At 44.4% G+C, this 16,623-nt stretch overlaps 2 protein-coding genes across 7 annotated transcripts in view; one reads left to right on the top strand and one right to left on the bottom strand.

The window, feature by feature from the left end:
* The window catches only part of BMPER (BMP binding endothelial regulator), a 153,354-nt gene extending 145,792 nt beyond the window's left edge, over positions 1-7,562 (bottom strand). The window contains exons 1-2 of one of the 4 annotated variants that reach the window (XM_061997112.1): positions 7,384-7,562; positions 5,700-5,785 (exon numbers count right to left, since the gene is read on the bottom strand). In XM_061997112.1, coding sequence (XP_061853096.1) covers positions 5,700-5,785; positions 7,384-7,435 — 138 coding nt within the window. In that variant the 5' untranslated portion in view covers positions 7,436-7,562. Of the gene's footprint in view, positions 1-5,699; positions 5,786-6,639; positions 7,079-7,383 lie in introns of those variants that run through there. The other 3 variants (XM_061997113.1, XM_061997110.1, XM_061997114.1) reach the window with 3 other exon arrangements.
* Positions 6,926-12,342, top strand: LOC133625527 (mucin-1-like). 3 transcript variants are annotated; one of them, XR_009818808.1, is made up of 3 exons: positions 6,926-7,318; positions 10,820-10,885; positions 11,572-12,342. XR_009818808.1 is itself a non-coding variant. In XM_061997115.1 (2 exons), exons 1-2 carry the CDS (start codon positions 7,110-7,112, stop codon positions 8,098-8,100), a joined length of 579 nt encoding a protein of 192 aa, XP_061853099.1. In that variant the 5' UTR covers positions 6,926-7,109; the 3' UTR covers positions 8,101-8,353. The 3 variants fall into 3 exon arrangements, 1 of the variants encoding a protein (XP_061853099.1); XR_009818809.1 differs by lacking the exon at positions 10,820-10,885; XM_061997115.1 differs by lacking the exons at positions 10,820-10,885; positions 11,572-12,342 and adding an exon at positions 7,731-8,353.
* Positions 12,343-16,623: the final 4,281 nt, after the last annotated feature.

Below are 16,623 nucleotides of genomic sequence, written 5' to 3' on the forward strand. Positions count from 1 at the left end.
GTGATAAAAGGTTGAGACATACGATTACCACTCCTCAGGTGCAGTTGGCAAGTTTGAGGCGCAAGCATGAGGAAAGAGGGAAGAAAAAAAGGTGGGAGAAATGGCACTGGTTTAGATGTGGTTTGTCAAGATCCCTACTGGCTTTTATCAGATGTTTCTTGACACAACTCACTTCGTTCCAAAAGTATTTTGGAAAAATAAAAAAACAACAAAAGACCTTTTCTCCCCACAAAGAACACATCAAAAATAAACCCCTTCATTCTCTTGACAGGAAAACTTTAAAAGCTCTTGCAATGTGAAGGCCACTGTTAGCTGAGTAACACTTATCTACTCCCTTGCAAGCTCCTGGCTTCACACCTGTCCCTTTCAGCTCGCATTTTTGGTACGCTCATTTTAAAACTACATACACCACTGGCCAGTGGAGAGGTTATTCTTGGATCTCTGCTTGCTTCTGGCACGGTGTTCAGGGTCCATGCAGATGATGATAAATCAGCATGCAATGAAATGACACAGCTCTCCTCACCACCAGCGGCACCACCACCTGTCATCATTGTCACTGCTGAGCTCATCTCACCTTCCAAAAACTCAGCACTCAGTAGCTGAATTCAGGCTCAGTTAATTCTGTGGTGGTTTTACATTCTCATCCTATAATTACGTACAGGTTCTCATTTCACCCATTTCCGACGGATTGTAGCATTTTTATGTCTTTTCCACACGTATGTTGAAGTATATATTTCTTGAAAGCAAATGCCATAATATCAGGTGTGAGCCTATTTCTATTTTGAGTTTTAGATACCTTCAAGCCAAAAAGCTGTACCAACAAAAACTCTGCTGCACTTGATCATTTACCGTATTTGTAACGGAGTTGAACTTAAATATTCCATGCTTATTTTATATGCTGACACATATATAAAAGAAATCTACTCAAAAGTTCCCCCAATATTCTGTTAATAGCATTTTCCTCCTCACATTTTGAAACCCTCAATATACAAAAAGTCCAGAAGTTACCCAGATGTGGTAACTATTCACGTTTATGAAGTTTTGGTTCTACTAGCAGAAATTTACTCATGTCTCCACTACCCTCAGCGCAAAACTTTCCTATCTGAAATATAAAGATCTGAGTCCATCACACATTATATGTTTGGGTTCCTTGAACTGCACAAGGGGTGTGAAACTCTCCTACAGATTGAACTAAACTCATTTTTCCACAGATGTGGGAGAGTATTTTTAGAAGAGAATTTTTGCATTAAGTAGTGTAGTTATAATCACTTGCAGTCTTAAACTATCTAATAACTGGAATAAAAGAATCCATTTCTCAAACTGAATCAATATAATTCCATTATGAATCCCATCAACAGCATATATTTTTACCTACAATCATCATTGCCAATTCAGACAACTTCTTTAAAACACAAACTTTTTTTCAGTCAACTTTTTAACTGTTTCACTATGTCAATTTTCAGAAGCCAACAGGACATGAGATTTTCTTACTATTGAATACTAAGCATAGAATAAGTTCACAATTGTTACGTTTTCTAAAGTGACAGGACAGAGTTGTAGTGTCAAGGATCACATCACTACCTGAAAGAACAGTTTCACTTTTCAGGGGAATATTTTTCCCTAAATATTGTCTTCCGAGATCTGGTTGGCCTCTTGTTACTGCCTATTACATCCATTCAGTTGTTCACCTTCCTCTGATACAGAGCTTGCTACAGCTTAGAGCATTTTTCATCCTTCCATCAGAAAAGTCTTCAGTTATAAATATGGTTTCAAAGGGATGCTCAGCCATGACACTTCACAAGCAGCTCATCCTGCACTTCATACATGACCTAGCTTCAAGAAACACAACTTTCCAGTGCAACTTCTGTATATGTTTTACCCATCAGCTCTACACACTAAGGATGCCAGTGCTTTCTCCAGTTTCTGTGTTTAACAGCATACAAGGTGAATCCACAAGAAAGCAGGTACTTTCAGCTGCCTTCAACCTGCTCACTGCTCTTCCAGTATCTCAAACCCCATGGAAAGCCAGGTGGCTTTCCAGAGATAGCGTATCTCCTCAGAAACACGGAACCACAGAAGTTCAAAATCGGCAGGAGACCAAAGCACACTACCTCTAACAGCATTTTTGCAGATAGCAACAGCAAGTCATAAATCATATTTCTCAAAACTTCTGGGTCACAAAGTCAACTTTAATTCGCCTTAACAACAAGCTCAGGAGAGCAGACACACCAAAAAGCCGGCATCTGTGTAGCCCAGAGAGAGAAAAAAAAGAGCATGTTCATACTGTGCCTATACCACCCACATCCACTTATGAAGTGAAAGTGCATGAAGTGAGAAGGGACGGCTTTGTAGTGAAACCATTAGACCAGGAGTTAGGAGGCCTGAGCTTTCATCGCAGTCCTACAAGAAATTTCCTGTGGATAAACCACAATCTTTCTTTGACTTTGATGTTTTTCTCTAAAAAACATAAAATAAAAATCACCACTTCTTGCAGTCAGCTGTAATTAACGACCAGTTCTTTGGAGATCAAATTCATACATGTTTATTAAGTGCTTAGAGACGATTAGTTGGACAGCAATATACCATTGCTAAAATACTGTAATTGTAAAAGCTCACATTGAAACTATTGTCTTACAGATGCTCAAAAAACCCATTTTTATGGGCATTATTAAGACCTTAAAGCAGAGACATACAAATTACAAATTAGGAAACTCTTGATTTTAGCCATAGTGGCTTGTTCAGCTGGTGGTTCTTGCACACAGAGCTACAGTGTACATTTACACAATCTCAGCCTTATCTGTTTCCTTGTGTTAAGGGTAAGCATTAATGCTGCTCTGTGCACTCTACCACATCTCATTTTGCCAAGTAGGGAAGTCCAAAACAGAGTTATCTCATAGTGGTATTTTGAACTCACCTTGTTGGTTGCTAGACTTGGCCGTCTCTGAGAGATCCCCACCACTTTCCCTTTTATATTCAAGATTCATGGGTTCGTGGTATCCATAATTATAAAACAAGAGCTAGAAGCTTTTTTAAAGTTGTGTCAGTCTCTGCTCTGCTTTGTTCCTGTTCACAATCCTGCCATAAAAATCAGCCCACTCTGTCTCTGCTAATCAATAAGAAATGACAACTTTTGCTTTTCACCTTCCTACCCAGAGTTCTTGGTGGTGTACAAGGAATGGTGTATACCTGTCCTCTGCAGTCGTCCTTGTGTTATTGCAAATTACCCATAACCTATGAGTTTCCACTTTTTTACCACGTTTGCTCTCAAAGTACTACCTGTTGCTTTGCCCTCTCAACTGATTTAGTCTGTTAAGAGAAAGCTGGAGACTGCTTTGCTTATGCTTCCTCCTCCCTTTTGGCCTTGCTAGGATGCACTCCCCATGCTCCACAACACAACCTGCAGGCTCTGTACTGCCAAACTCGGTGATTCGGTTCCTGCCTTTCAGTTCCATCTCCTTCTGATCTGTGAGATGGGGAAAGTCCTGGGAGGGAGTTATTTAGATATTCTTCTTCTTCCCAGAGCAGCGCAGATTTCTGTACCTTGTGCAGTTATTTATGGCAGTGCGCAGTCATGGAAAAGTATCACTGCTGGGGGAGATCTGCCATAATCCAATCCAATATTTCAGTTGCTCATTCTACTGGTGGTTTTAACACAAGTGCCCTCTGTTGAATTTTCTCTCCTCTCTGGGACAGCAGTTGCTTCCTTCCTGGAACATTTGATTAAGCTCTGTTTTTAACTGCGCAATTCTTGCTATATGAACATCCATCAGGTTTGCCTTTGAAGAGTATAATCAGTCTTCAGGACAAAGTTCCTCACTGAATTGCTATTAAACAATCAATATTTCTAACTGGATGTAAGGAAACCTGGTTCCCTCTTCCCTCCTGGTCGCAAATCACCACATTGTTTCTTTTTTTTTCTGCTCTCCTCAGACCTCTTAAAATTTCTCTTTTCCCTTGTGGCAGGCCCGAACAAAGATTTCTGCAATGGGCTGTCCAATAAGTCATTGCTTTGGATGCTGTGCAGCATTAAAATCAGTATCTCCAGGATGGTTTCCCTCTCCTCTACTGGGTTTCCCAGATTCCAACTCAAGAAACAGAGATCACATTTATCATTTGGCAGAAATAAAACCGAGCGTGTATCCAGGGCAGGTAACTGCAGTAGCTCACTAGGCATCTGTACTCTTAACAAAATGTAGTGTTCCCCTTGCATAAAAGGGAGCCAAGTGCCTCCACAGTTGCCACTTCACTAAAGGAAGCCCTTCAAACCGCAGAGATTTAGAGTTCTTACGTTCAGTGTTTCTTGCAGTTCTTCAGGTTCATGCACTAAAAGGGTGCTCATTGATTTAATAAAGCCAAGGTCTAGAGAGATCTATAATACAAGTATTTTACCCTGATGCATTATTGTCCTGATGTCCAAGACTGAACTTCTGCTCCTTCACAGATAAATTGCTTCCTCACTGGTTAACACCAGCTTCCATTAGCAAGAGTGGTGGCAGACATCTTTGGGAAGGTGAGCCATGATAAAACACAGCTTTGTCTCTTTCTTTTTTTTCGTTTTGCGTTTGATTTCTTTACTCACCACATCCCACGCTCCTCCCTTCCCCACCCCCCTACAAGAATCAATAACAGAATCTTTATCTCTGCTAGCTAAAAAGTTATCAGTCTCATTTAAAATCTGTTGAACTCGGCACAGCAGATACACACACCAGCCTCAGGGGGCTTCAAGATCAGGGTCCTAGGGTTGCCAAAATTGCCTTCCAAAAGGCAGTCTGGAACAATTCTTTAAGTCTTTTATAGACTTATAATAATGATGACTAATGCCAATAATATTAATAGCAATAATAGAAGAGAGGAAGTGGATGTCTTGATACTTAGTTCTGAAGTAGAACACATTCTGTACATTCAGCTACTCTGTAACTTCCAAAATGTAGTGCCTTCTGGTCTATACTTTTCTTTGCATTTGACAGCAAATTAAGGTTTATGGCTTTATTTTAAATACATTGTAGGGAGTTTTACTTAGAAAAACTGCTTTTCAATGTCTCCTAAGCCTTGGCTTGTCCAGCTGAACTGCTCCCAAAACTGCTTAACTGGGAAGCAGAGTTACAAGGAAAGGGAATGTTTCTCCCCAAAACGCGTATCAGCTAGTGCTGTTATTAACCACTGAATTCCCAGCACAGCAGGCAGCGTCACCCTCAGAACAAAGTGCTGGGATGAAAGCATCACTTGTGCTTTCACTGTCCTCTTACCACAGCCTGTATCATCATGCTGCAGCCTTCCCCATGCAGACTCATGCAGTTCCTCAGTCACTGGTGTGTGGAACTAAGCACGTGGGAGCTTCAAGCAACAGTGTTTCCAAACTGTCCCTATCACCTCTTTCACTGAGCTGCAACGCAAAGGCTTCTGTGTGCAGCCCCGACTTGGCAAAAAACAGTTCTCCCTCCAAATTCACCTGGTAAATGTGGTTTCACAATGTCATATTAAAGTCATGTACCACTTTGTGCCCGAGAGTTTTGAAGTCAAAGAAATGATTGTCAGATCATGGATTGGATTACTTTCCATTAGCTCAGCTCTGAGATAACCTTGTGTTACATAAAGGCGACAGAGGCACCCAAGATTTGATTATGTGAAATATTCCCCTCTCTGTGCGGCTACATTTAGTACAGGCCTGAGTGTTCTCGCTATCTGAAATCCAAACTTACCAGGCACACACACATTATACAAGGGTTGTCTGTGATAAATGGTATCTGCAGAATTTCCCCTTCGTTTTCACATTTTGCAACGGATCCTGAAATGGAAATAAGAAATTTTTAAACACTGACTAGATTTTAATGCCCCTCAACTAGTTTTGGGAACCGTCCTCCCCGCACTCCCCTGCTCAATTTCTAGCCTTCAATTTTAAATCTCGCCTTAATTTCCCTGCTTTTTTAAGCAAGCAAAGATGTTCAGCGTTTCTGTAATGCTCTAAAGGGAACTGGGAAATGACTGGCCTTTCATTGCCGCTCAAACCTAGACTTTCTTTGTGCCTCAGTTATAGCAAAGGACGCTTTTTCTCTTCTCAGATGACGTGTGGAGAATAATGAGTACTCCATGCAAAGTAGGACAGTTCCGTAAACGACAGATCCAGAGCTCACCAAAATCAGCAGAAAGCTGTCTGTGACGCTCTGAGGACTTGGACCAGAAGTACAGCACGAGCCCTAGACTGAGCATCCTTTCAATGTACAACAGCCAATTGGCAAATGAGTCAAAATTGGCAGGCTGACTGTCAACCAGGATCAAATTAGAAATCCCTTTATGGCCCTCGTGCTGATTAGCCGTCATTGTGTCATGTTGGAATCGCCTCTCGAAACCTAAATGGTTCCTCGCTTGCACTAGAAATTGATTCAGCGTTTCCCTCTGTGCCCCAGAGAGCAGGAAAACACAACACTCGAAGGGAAGTGGGGGAAAAAAAAAAGAGAGGAGACAACAGAAAACAATTTTTAATAAGAAAGGAGGTGTTGGTGGGGAGGACGGAGGATGGTCCCTGCGCTCACATGCCCCAAACCACGCGGTTACACCTCCTCCAGCCGCCCGCCCTCCCGACGCCGGGCAGCCCCCGGCGCAGGTGGGCACCGGGCAACCTGTGCACCCGCGCCCCCTTACCTGTAAGCAGGGCAGAGGCCAGAGCCCCGCGGAGACACAGGCTGCCCAGGAGAACGGCGACGGCGGCAGCGGCGGCCGGGACGAGGCGCGGTGGGGCCGCGCAGCCCCCGCTGAGCCGGGGCATCGTCCCGAGGGTGCCGTCGGCCGCCGGCTGCGGGGCCGCGGCCAGGACTCGCCGTCGGGCGGCCGGAGCCCGGTCGCCCCCGGCACACCCGCCCCAGCACCCACCTCCGGGCAGCAGCGGCGGCGGCGGCGGGGGGGTGGGGGGCAGGACAGGAGACGGCGGCCCACCGGGGAGTCCCACCCCACGGCGGCACCGGGGGAGGGGACTGCGGGTGCGGGGAAAGCGGCTGTCAACGCCTGCCCCTCGGCCCCGCACCCCCTCTTTCCATCACCCCCCTTCCCCTGCCCGCATCCCTTCTTATACCTTCCTCTCCCCATAGTCCCTCCTCCGGCACCCCCCGGCCCCCATGCCGCCCTCCCCCCGGCGCACACACGCACGGACGAGCTGCCAGCCCCAGACCCCGCTGTCCCGCCGGGACGTGCCCGGCCGCTCCCTCCCCCTAGTCCCGGCCCCCCCCCGCCCACAGCACCGCCCGGCCCGGCCCCGGGGGTCTGCGCCCGCAGCCGCTAGCGCGGGCCGGGGTAAAGAGAGGACCAGGGGCCAGAGCAGGAAAAGGTAAGAGAGACGGGGGGAAGGAGGGGAGGAAACAAACAGGTCCTGTGCGGCGCAAACTCCGGTACCTGGGCAGCGAGCGGCGGCTGCCTGCGGCGGGCACCATTGTGTCAGTGCCATCTCTGCGCCCGGGCAGGTTGTCCCGGCCGCTGGCCAGCGGGGAGAGGGACGGAGGGAAGCGCGGGACGGGAGGACGGAGGCTGCCCGCCGGGAAGGCGGCGGCGGGGCTCCGCTCCGCTCCCAGGCTGCCCGCCCGCCCGCCCGGGGCCGCCGGCATCCCTCCCGCCTCCCCGCCGGCCCTCTCTCTCACGGCAGCGCAGCACAAGCTCCCGCAGCCGGAGTTGGCGGCTTTCCGGGGTCGCTGCAACAACAAAAAAAGGGGCTTTCTATTTTTTGGCTTTTTTTTTTCCTCCAGCCCTCCCCGCCGAGCCCCGGGACTGCCTCTCTCCACCGGGGCTGCCTCTCCCCACCGGGACTGCCTCTCTCCACCGGGGCTGCCTCTCCCCACCGGGGCTGCCTCTCCCCACCGGGGCTGCCTCTCCCCACCGGGACTGCCTCTCTCCACCGGGGCTGCCTCTCCCCACCGGCGCTGCCTCTCCCCACCGGCGCTGCCTCTCCCCACCGGGGCTGCCTCTCCCCACCGGGGCAGCCCAGGGCTCTCCCCACCTCCTCACCGAAGGGGCTGGGGAGTAGCAGGGCTGACAGCCTCCCCGAGCCCGACCTGCCGTAAGGGGCCTTCGGACCATCGCTCCCCGGGGGCTGGAGCCTGTGCAGCTCCTCCTTGACACTTCCCCTTCGCAGGTCCACGCTTTACTAAATTACTACGCATAAAACCGGGCCACATTAGCGATAGACATCACCGAAACCGGGCTTTTGCACGGAAATACTCGTATGGTGTTGGTCGGGATGACACTTGCAGTGTGTAGCAGGAGCTTTTGCTGTGACAGATCTTCCCAAGCCTGTTTTACAAACCGTTTTCTTTCATCTAGGGAAACAAACGCTCTCTGAAATAAACTGGTCTGACAGCAAGCTGAAAAATGTTTTGGGGTTCATAGATGTTCTTATTTTTCTTTCTTTGGGGAGTGGATGTGAATTGCTATCTCCAAAAAGCTTACAGCAATAATAAATCAGGCAGCAGGACATGCTGGTACGTACAGGACTACTCTAAATACCTTTCACTTCCCAGCAAGATGTAAGACCATCAGATTTGCATGATCATTTCCAGATAAAACCCAAAACCCAAGACCTCTGGAAACCTGCATCTTTGTTCCAAAAAGTAAGATTTGCACACCTCATTTCCAACACAATTTGTCCCCTGCCTGTAGAGAGGGAAGCAAAAGGGCTAAAATAGCTAAAATTGCACATATGATAGGGACTATGGAAAGCTGACACTAGTAAATTTGTAGACATAGCTACCCAAATCCCTCTCTAAAGAGAAAAGTAGGCTTTCTTTTTTTAATCTCCCAATCTAAATCAACACCAGTTGCCAAATGAACCATCACAGGTAAACATGATCATTGAGATGCCATTAAAAGGGGTTTAGGTGTCTTAAAAATAGAGGTGGGGTACAACGTTTGCTCTGTATCATGGAGAACACGTAACAAACTCAGTGTGTGACTTGGATATATTATTCTTTTCTTGGAAATATCATCTCCACGATTCCCTGCATTTTAAACACAGATGAGCCTGTAGAGGTGCATGTCACTCTGTGCTACTCCAGAAGAGATTTTCACATGTCTGAATGTGGGTTTTTTCAATTGGAAAGATGTACTGAATCTTTTGGCAAAATCTTTTGTTTTTTTTCTTATTTCTCTATCTGTAATCAGTGGCTACATTTCCCTTTTCTAATTCCACTGCAGCCACAGCCCTTCTAAAGCAACAACTGTAGGAAAGGGAAAAAAAATAAATAAAACTACCCTAATAATTTCTCAAGTGACAACTACCACAGGAGAGTATGTATATCACTGTGTGCATCAAATCTTCCCTTCATGATGGTCTAAAACTCATTAAATATTAACGTCACCCATTGTGAGTAACATACAAATCACACTGAGGGCATCAAATAACAATCCAGCCATCCAAATAACAGCAGGGACCTTGCTAAAATACTCTGAAAATGGAAAAAGTTTTATCTCCTTTACAAAATGAGGACAAGAGGTGACAGCAACTGAACTTTATACTCAAACCCTGCCATAACTCATGCAGTTAACAAGAACAAATAATGAAATCATACCTAAGGCAGGGCAGTTAGGGAGCAACACACAGAGATTAGTTCAGTTTTAGTTTTCCTATTAAAAGAATACAATAAAAAGTGTGATCATCACTAAAGGACCTTCATCAACACTGATTAGGCCTAAAACTTACCTCTGAAAATATCATCCATGGGGTGAGCTCACTGGTTCCGTGCCGCTTTCGTAGTAGAACCAGTGTTGGGGTGAGGAATTTGCCCATCTCTGTTGCTCAAATTCCTGATGAAATGGGACTCTCAGCCTCCTCGCACCATGGCTGCTGCACCACACTTCACAGATTGTGAGCTGCCCAGAAGAGGAGCCTGCTGAGGGCTGGTGCTGTCTCCAAGTCTCCTGATGATGCCCTATTTCCCATCTATCCTCTCTTCGGGGAAGAGGGGAGACGCTCGTTGTTAGCAGCAACCTCTGTTTCTTCCTGATATTGATAATGATGACATGTCACAGAGGTAGATCATGCTCTCATTTAAACCTCTCATGAAGCAAAACTCAGGCTGGGAGGGAAATAAGCCATCTCAATCCTTCTCCACCTCAGTTTCACCCATTCAATGCTACAGGTTTGTCTTGGCATTTTGCCTCTCCCTGAGCCTATGTCTTAGAGGTCACCATCCTTTCCGGTTGCAATGCTACATCAAGTAGTTTCAAGGATTTTTTTGTTCCCCTTTTTGCATCTCTGTTTGAAGAGACAGTTTTCCAAGCCCCATTCAAAACTGTGGTAATTTTAGCAAAATCGCTCTGAAAACTGTGTCCTGCTATTGGATACACACAGAGACTTCGTTGTACGCCCGCAGTTAAAACAGAAGTCATGTCATCAAAACTCTTACCTCTTTTGTATGAGAATTACATGGTATCAGTTGCTACTGAAAGGGTATGTTCACTAGTTCTGTTTGCTGGTCAGACTAGGCTCACCCAGCCTGACGGAGCGGTAGCTGTTCACAAATACCACTTTGTATGGAATTCAGCTCCTTCTGCAGTGATGCTTTCCCAGCAGTCAGCCATAAAACAATGTCAGCCATTAGCTGATCCTAACAGAGGTTCAACTCAGCACCCACCTAAAAAGGAAAAAAAAAAAAAAAAGAGAAAGAAAAGCTTTATGGTTAACAATAGCAACACTGATGATACCCACATCTTTCTTTATCTGTTTTACTGGCAAGTCAAAAATCTCTAGCAGGCTGAGTTGCACCAGAAGTAGATGAAGGCACTGAATCACTTGAATTCATATATATTTCCTTTTTGTTTGGGAAACTCACTCTTCTAGGTCTTGGGTATAGGTCTTCCTAAGGGTCATTCAAGAAAGCACATACTAAACGTACCACACCAGAAGGTGAGTACACCAGGACTGGGTGCGTGCCTGCATTTCTTACTTTCTGTTGCTCTGCATTAATTTAACACAGCTTCTTCCTGTTTATGAGACTTCTCAAAGTACAGAAGAAAATATGTCTCTGACAAACACTGTATTGAAGGCCACGTAAATTGGCACAACTGTTTCCAGTTGTGTTTTGTCAAATGACAGTGCATTTATAAGGTGCAAACCAAAGGTGGTTTTCATATCAGTTTGAACTTCTACTGTTCTTAACATTTTACTAAAAGAATTCTTGATCCAGTAACTCAGGACGGTCAACAGGAAAGTCACACGCCTTTGCTGTAGTTGGAGACGTGGGTCTGATAAACTTCAATCCTGCAAATTCTTGCAGAGAGACCTGTAATTTGGGAAAGTATTTTATTATCTTTGTGCATCAGCACGCAGCAATCAGGAAGCCCTGTAGTATCTCATAAGATCATGATGAAGCCATCGCACTTTCACGCAAGAGAGCGAATGGGAGTTACTCTGCTGTTCATCTTTTGGTGGCTGATTAAGTCTTCACAGCTCAGGGGTATATGAGCTAGGCTGCAGCCTTTCAAAGGCTTATGCATGTTCATTCATTGCTGTGCTTAATTGTGTTTTGAATTTAAGAGTGTCTACACCAGTGTGAACAAACAGTACTTCTCACACAGCCTCTTTTCCTCCAGGAGATAACCTCAAGACCAGCCTGAGTATATCCGAAGAGATGATCCTGACACAGCTTTCCCTGCTGCAAAATACTCAGAAAACTAAATGGTGAGGTCTGGAGACCACACTAAGAGGTTTTAAAACTGTAACAGGATTAAAAATGGCATATGGTCAAAGTCCTTAAATAAAAGGAAAGTACAAGAAAGTATCTAAAAGCTACAGTGAGACTTACTTGAATAAACGTTTATAAATTTTATCAAACAACTCGTCATTTTGACAGTTTTCCATAAACCCCTGGAACATACAAAGCATTTAATTTATTTGTGGCAAGATAAAGATAATGAGTAACATTTTTAAAGTTTATTAACATAGAATGTCCTGGCCCAGCCAAACTTGCATACTTCCATTGTTTAAATTATATTTTCTAAGAACACACACCAAAAAAAAAAGTTAGCCTTACATAAGGGAGTTTCTCATTTCAAAAGTCTTCAAAATGATCCTCATCATCTGTATTCCTACAAACACAAACCAAATGAACAGAGCATAAACTAAACTGCATATAAATGCCACCAGTACCTCAAACTGAAAAATACTTGTATGCGACATAAAATGTCACTCCAATAGGGAGACTGCTGTAGCAGTTTGTATCAAATATGCTAAAATAACCAAAAAAAAAGGAAATTGTAACAAATGCTGATGCTGTCTTAACTACAGGATTCCCAGCAGAAGCTATCCAAGAGGCCACAGGCCAAAGAAACAGAGTGAAGTGGCATATGCTCGTATTCCTTTTTGTTACTGTGCTGCTATAAATAGTTTGTCTTCCAGAGATAATAAAAAATATTTTTGTGTGAGTTATGTGTTTTTGTGTTAGGCTTACCCCTGAACATCTGCTGTGTCTGATAAAGGATAAGAGCTAATGAAATCACATGAAGAATGATGTACGAGAGGTACTACTTTGTTTTCCATTTGTGAGACAAACCAAAACCTGCCTTTTGACGGGCTCCTGTGCCAGCTAATAAATGCAATAAACAAGGAGTACTCTTCTGAAAGGGAAGATTGATGATTACAAATGAGGCAGACCCTCTCTGCACGCACAGAAATTCTTGCTCCCACCCTCTGCCCGCCTAAAAGACAAGACATGCTTATTTTGACTGCAGATTTTTCCTTCCAGCCCAAGTCCAGTTCAAAAGCAGCTGCCCCTACCAAGAACAGGAAGGCAAATGCTCATGTTTTTGCTAAAAGACGAGTTTCCAACGGTGTGCATCCTGTAAGATCATCACTTCACCTGCTGAGACTCTACCCTGTGCATCCATTCCTCCTGCTGCTTTTCCCATTTTATGGCAGAACTTCTCCCAGGACTCTTTCTAGATGTCATTTTTTTGAATGACGGATAAAAGCTTAAAAAAACCTCTGAGCTGAGGAACGAAATACATCAAGTCAGAGTCTCCTCTCGTTCATGTGGGTGCTCTCATTCACACTCTAACGAGTGAGAGGAGACTAAGGGCCATTAATTTTAAGTCATCTATAAAAAAAAGCTCCAGCTTGCTGACCATGGCAGGCGAAACGAAGCTGCTGTGCAGTGGAGCCGCGGGCAGGTGGCAGCGTTGTGAGAGCAGAGCTGAGCTGGAGCTGCTTCCACCACGCACCTCAATCACAGATCATCTGGCTAGAGCAATATAACCCGTGTTCCCCAAAGCCTCGCTCCTAACAGCAAAACGCTGTCTTGGCTTGTTCTCAGGAAGGGCTTGTTGCTTTTAAACTCATCTGGCATTGGGGGGCAGGACATTTGCTTTTACTGTCCATGCTATTAGTACAATATACCTTATTTTACCTGGAAGCAAAGCAGAGAGTCTTCCAAAGACTCCTTTATTCTTATTTTCTAGATACAAAGCTTAATAAATTTACTGATTACTTTTTTCCTGTGCAACATCGGAGCTGAAATAGGCAAAAAAAATCCTCCCTACTATTTCTTCTTGGCTTCTTATTTAAATGAAGCACATTCAATTAAGCACTAATACCTGATCTGTCCTACCGAATGACAGTACCACACAGAGAGAGCAATCAACTGACAATCACAAGCAGGTTTTTTCAGCTCCAACCATCAGGATATGTTCAGATAATATACATGAGCAAATCAGGATAATCAGGCACTGACCTGTTGAAACTTCTGCTAGTTATGCAGTCTCATCATGAGTAATATAGCCATTATTAAAGCAGCACTGTAAGACTTAATAACGATACTGAACTGCCCACCAACCTAATTAAACCTTCATGTGAGTCTTCATGTGCTTAAGCCCAAAAGTACACAAGAGTACACAGACAAAAAGAAAGGGAGAAATAAGCAAATATACTAGCAACAAAGTAGAAAATTGTTAAACACCAGTCTCATTTTGCTACAGATTCACCCAGGTCAGATGCATCTCAGACCTTCACCAAGAAAAAAAACATACAGTCACTTGGATGAGAGAAAAAAATCTACTTCCAGAAGGCAGTGTAATTCATCTGCCTGCCTCTCCTCTATCTAAGGCTCTTTCATGGGGAGATCAGAGCATCATTAAACGTGTCAGAGGTGGGATTTCAGTGTCATTACACAGACCTGCATGGGGTTTCTGCCAAATCCCCAAATTCTCTGACAGTAACATACCTTTACATCCATCATTTGGATGCATGAGGTGAACAGAGACAGGGAATGGTATTTATTTTGGGAAAGTATCAGTCACATGTCTTGTATTTGTTAGCAAGTTAAACCCAAGAGAGTCAGCTGAATTACTGTGACCAGAGAAAACAATTAATCAATGGTTTTAAGGCTTCGCAGAATTTTAAATATGTATTTACATGTGGTGTATGCTATTTATTTTAGTTATCTTTACACATAGATGCTGAAGTCTCAAGGTAGCGGCTGGCAGGTATTCTGACACACAAAACCGTGTCTTGTGAGAGGCTAGTGATAAACTATTTTTAGGACAGAATTTGTGGCTTTGGGGTTTTAAATAAGGTAGTTGGAATAACAACACAGAGCTGTCTCTTTACGAAATTGCTTAAAATTCTAACTGGCTTTGATCAAATTTGCTTTAACATTTTTATATTTTGATCAAATTGAAGCCAGTCTGCATGGCTTTGGTGTAGTTTGTATCCGTACAGAAGTCAGACAATAGACAAGATCACTATCATTAAACACTGCAGCACTGGAAGTACTTTGTAAACTGCTCAACATGCTGAGAGATCACACAGACTCTTCCCTGAGAAATGTTCATCTGTCAGAGTAGCCTTGATGAGGTCAGTAACAATAACCACATCATGGACTGAGTGCCTTCTTATAAGCACTTGTTGCAGCAGGTCTCCAGAGGAAAGCAGGATAAAGTCATTCAAAAGAGGGGCAACCCCAACATTAGGGTGTCTTCCACATTCAAGTTCACTTTGTATTGGGTTACCCAAGGAACTGGTCTCCTCTTCTAAAGGAATGCATCTCCTGGGATCCCAGAGAGGAGGAACTTGGATCTGTAGACCTCAAAGTGGCAGCACTGAGTACTGTGCACACAAGCAGCCATATGTCCTTGGGGGGATTTTAATCTGGTCCCAGAAGCAACCAAGGACAGTCCACTTCGTTTCAACCTGTTTAGTTAGCCCTTGTGTTCAAACTGATGCCAGACCTAAGCTACTCCACAAACTCAGCTAAGCATCTGTCAACTGTCTCCTAGGCTTTCCTTAGAAGCCAGTGGTTGGGTGGAAGCTAGACAGAAAGGAACATCAATGTCCCGCTGGAAATCCTTGGAGAAAAGGCACGAGCTTGCCCCTGTACTTACAGACTATGCCAAGGAAGCTGTGTGACTTGGCTGCCCATTGGCATTGCTTAGGAGGCTTGGGACATGCACAGCATACAGCACCTGCAGGATAGAGACCCCAATCTTTCCCTAAAATAGCCTCCATGGTGGTATTTCTTAACTTCCACAATTCTTTTCTTAGATGGACTTGGTTTGAAGCGTGTGTTTACCTTCATAATCGTTCACATAAAGACATCAAACAATAATTGACACAACTGAGAGTTTTGCCACCCCACAGTGGAGCTGCTTTCAGTTCTGTTGTGCCGAAATCATGAAAGCAACCAGACTCATTACAGACCATTTCTGTGCATCTTTGTTTCAAAATAAAATCATCCCCACACTCCAAATGATGATGAATTGACATCTGAGTATTCCACAAAACGACAACACAGGCCATCTTATTAGAGCAAACAACACTGTGAGCACTAGCCAGTGCTCACAAGGGTTCCACGCTTTGCTGTTGGATCCACTCCAACTGGATGAATAGACAGCACAAATTCCCAAAATGCAGGAATTTTGTGGCTATGAAGCACTTGGAGGACAACAATCAAGCCTGGGCTCTGTAATGATAGGATTTCAAAGAACGGCCATTTGTTTTAAAATAGTCTCTGTGGTGTGTAAAGTTGTTTCTGCAGAGAGCACAGGGGATAAAATACACACACTTTCACAGCCTCTCGGCTCCTGGCCCAAACACAGTACAGGATTAAGACAAGACAGTTTGAATTTACATGATGTAAACTAAAAAAAATGAGGAAAAGAGGGCTCTGAAAGCTATACTTGGTTTTATCCAAGAGGTGTAATGCAAACTAAGTCTTTTTTTTTTCCCACAGCGAGCACAATCCAATTGGATTGCAAAGGGATGAGCATGGGAGCACCCCAACAACAGCTCTGTTCATCTGCAACCAAATTATCCAAATCTGAAGTCTTGCTTTCTGGGTTCCCCAACTGAGTCAAGGGCCTTGAGTTTAACTGGAGTGTCTAAAATATGAGCACAATCCAAATTGTCGGTTAGTTTTGACTTAGTGAGGGAAAGGACAGTGACTCAGCCAAGCGCAGCTGAGACAGTGTGGTACATTAACCCCTACGGTGGGCACACAGTAAAGAGAGGTGTGGGAGTCTGTAAGGAGAGGCAAAACATGGTTACACAGGTTTATTTTCTAAGGACTGCCTGGTACTGTAGTTTACAAAGAGTGGAAAATACATAAAAGGGAGTCAGATGACACCTCTGACGTGAGTCAGGCAGAGGCATGG

The sequence above is a fragment of the Colius striatus genome, chromosome 5 (genome assembly GCF_028858725.1).
Source record: "Colius striatus isolate bColStr4 chromosome 5, bColStr4.1.hap1, whole genome shotgun sequence".
NCBI lineage: Eukaryota > Metazoa > Chordata > Aves > Coliiformes > Coliidae > Colius > Colius striatus.

Excerpts from the sequence above, each read along its gene's own strand:
- LOC133625527 (XM_061997115.1), top strand. The coding sequence starts at position 7,110 with ATGCCGCCCTCCCCCCGGCGCACACACGCACGGACGAGCTGCCAGCCC. Across the intron at positions 7,319-7,730 it reads AGGGGCCAGAGCAGGAAAAG|CCCTCCCCGCCGAGCCCCGG; the intron begins GTAAGAGAGACG and ends TTTTTCCTCCAG.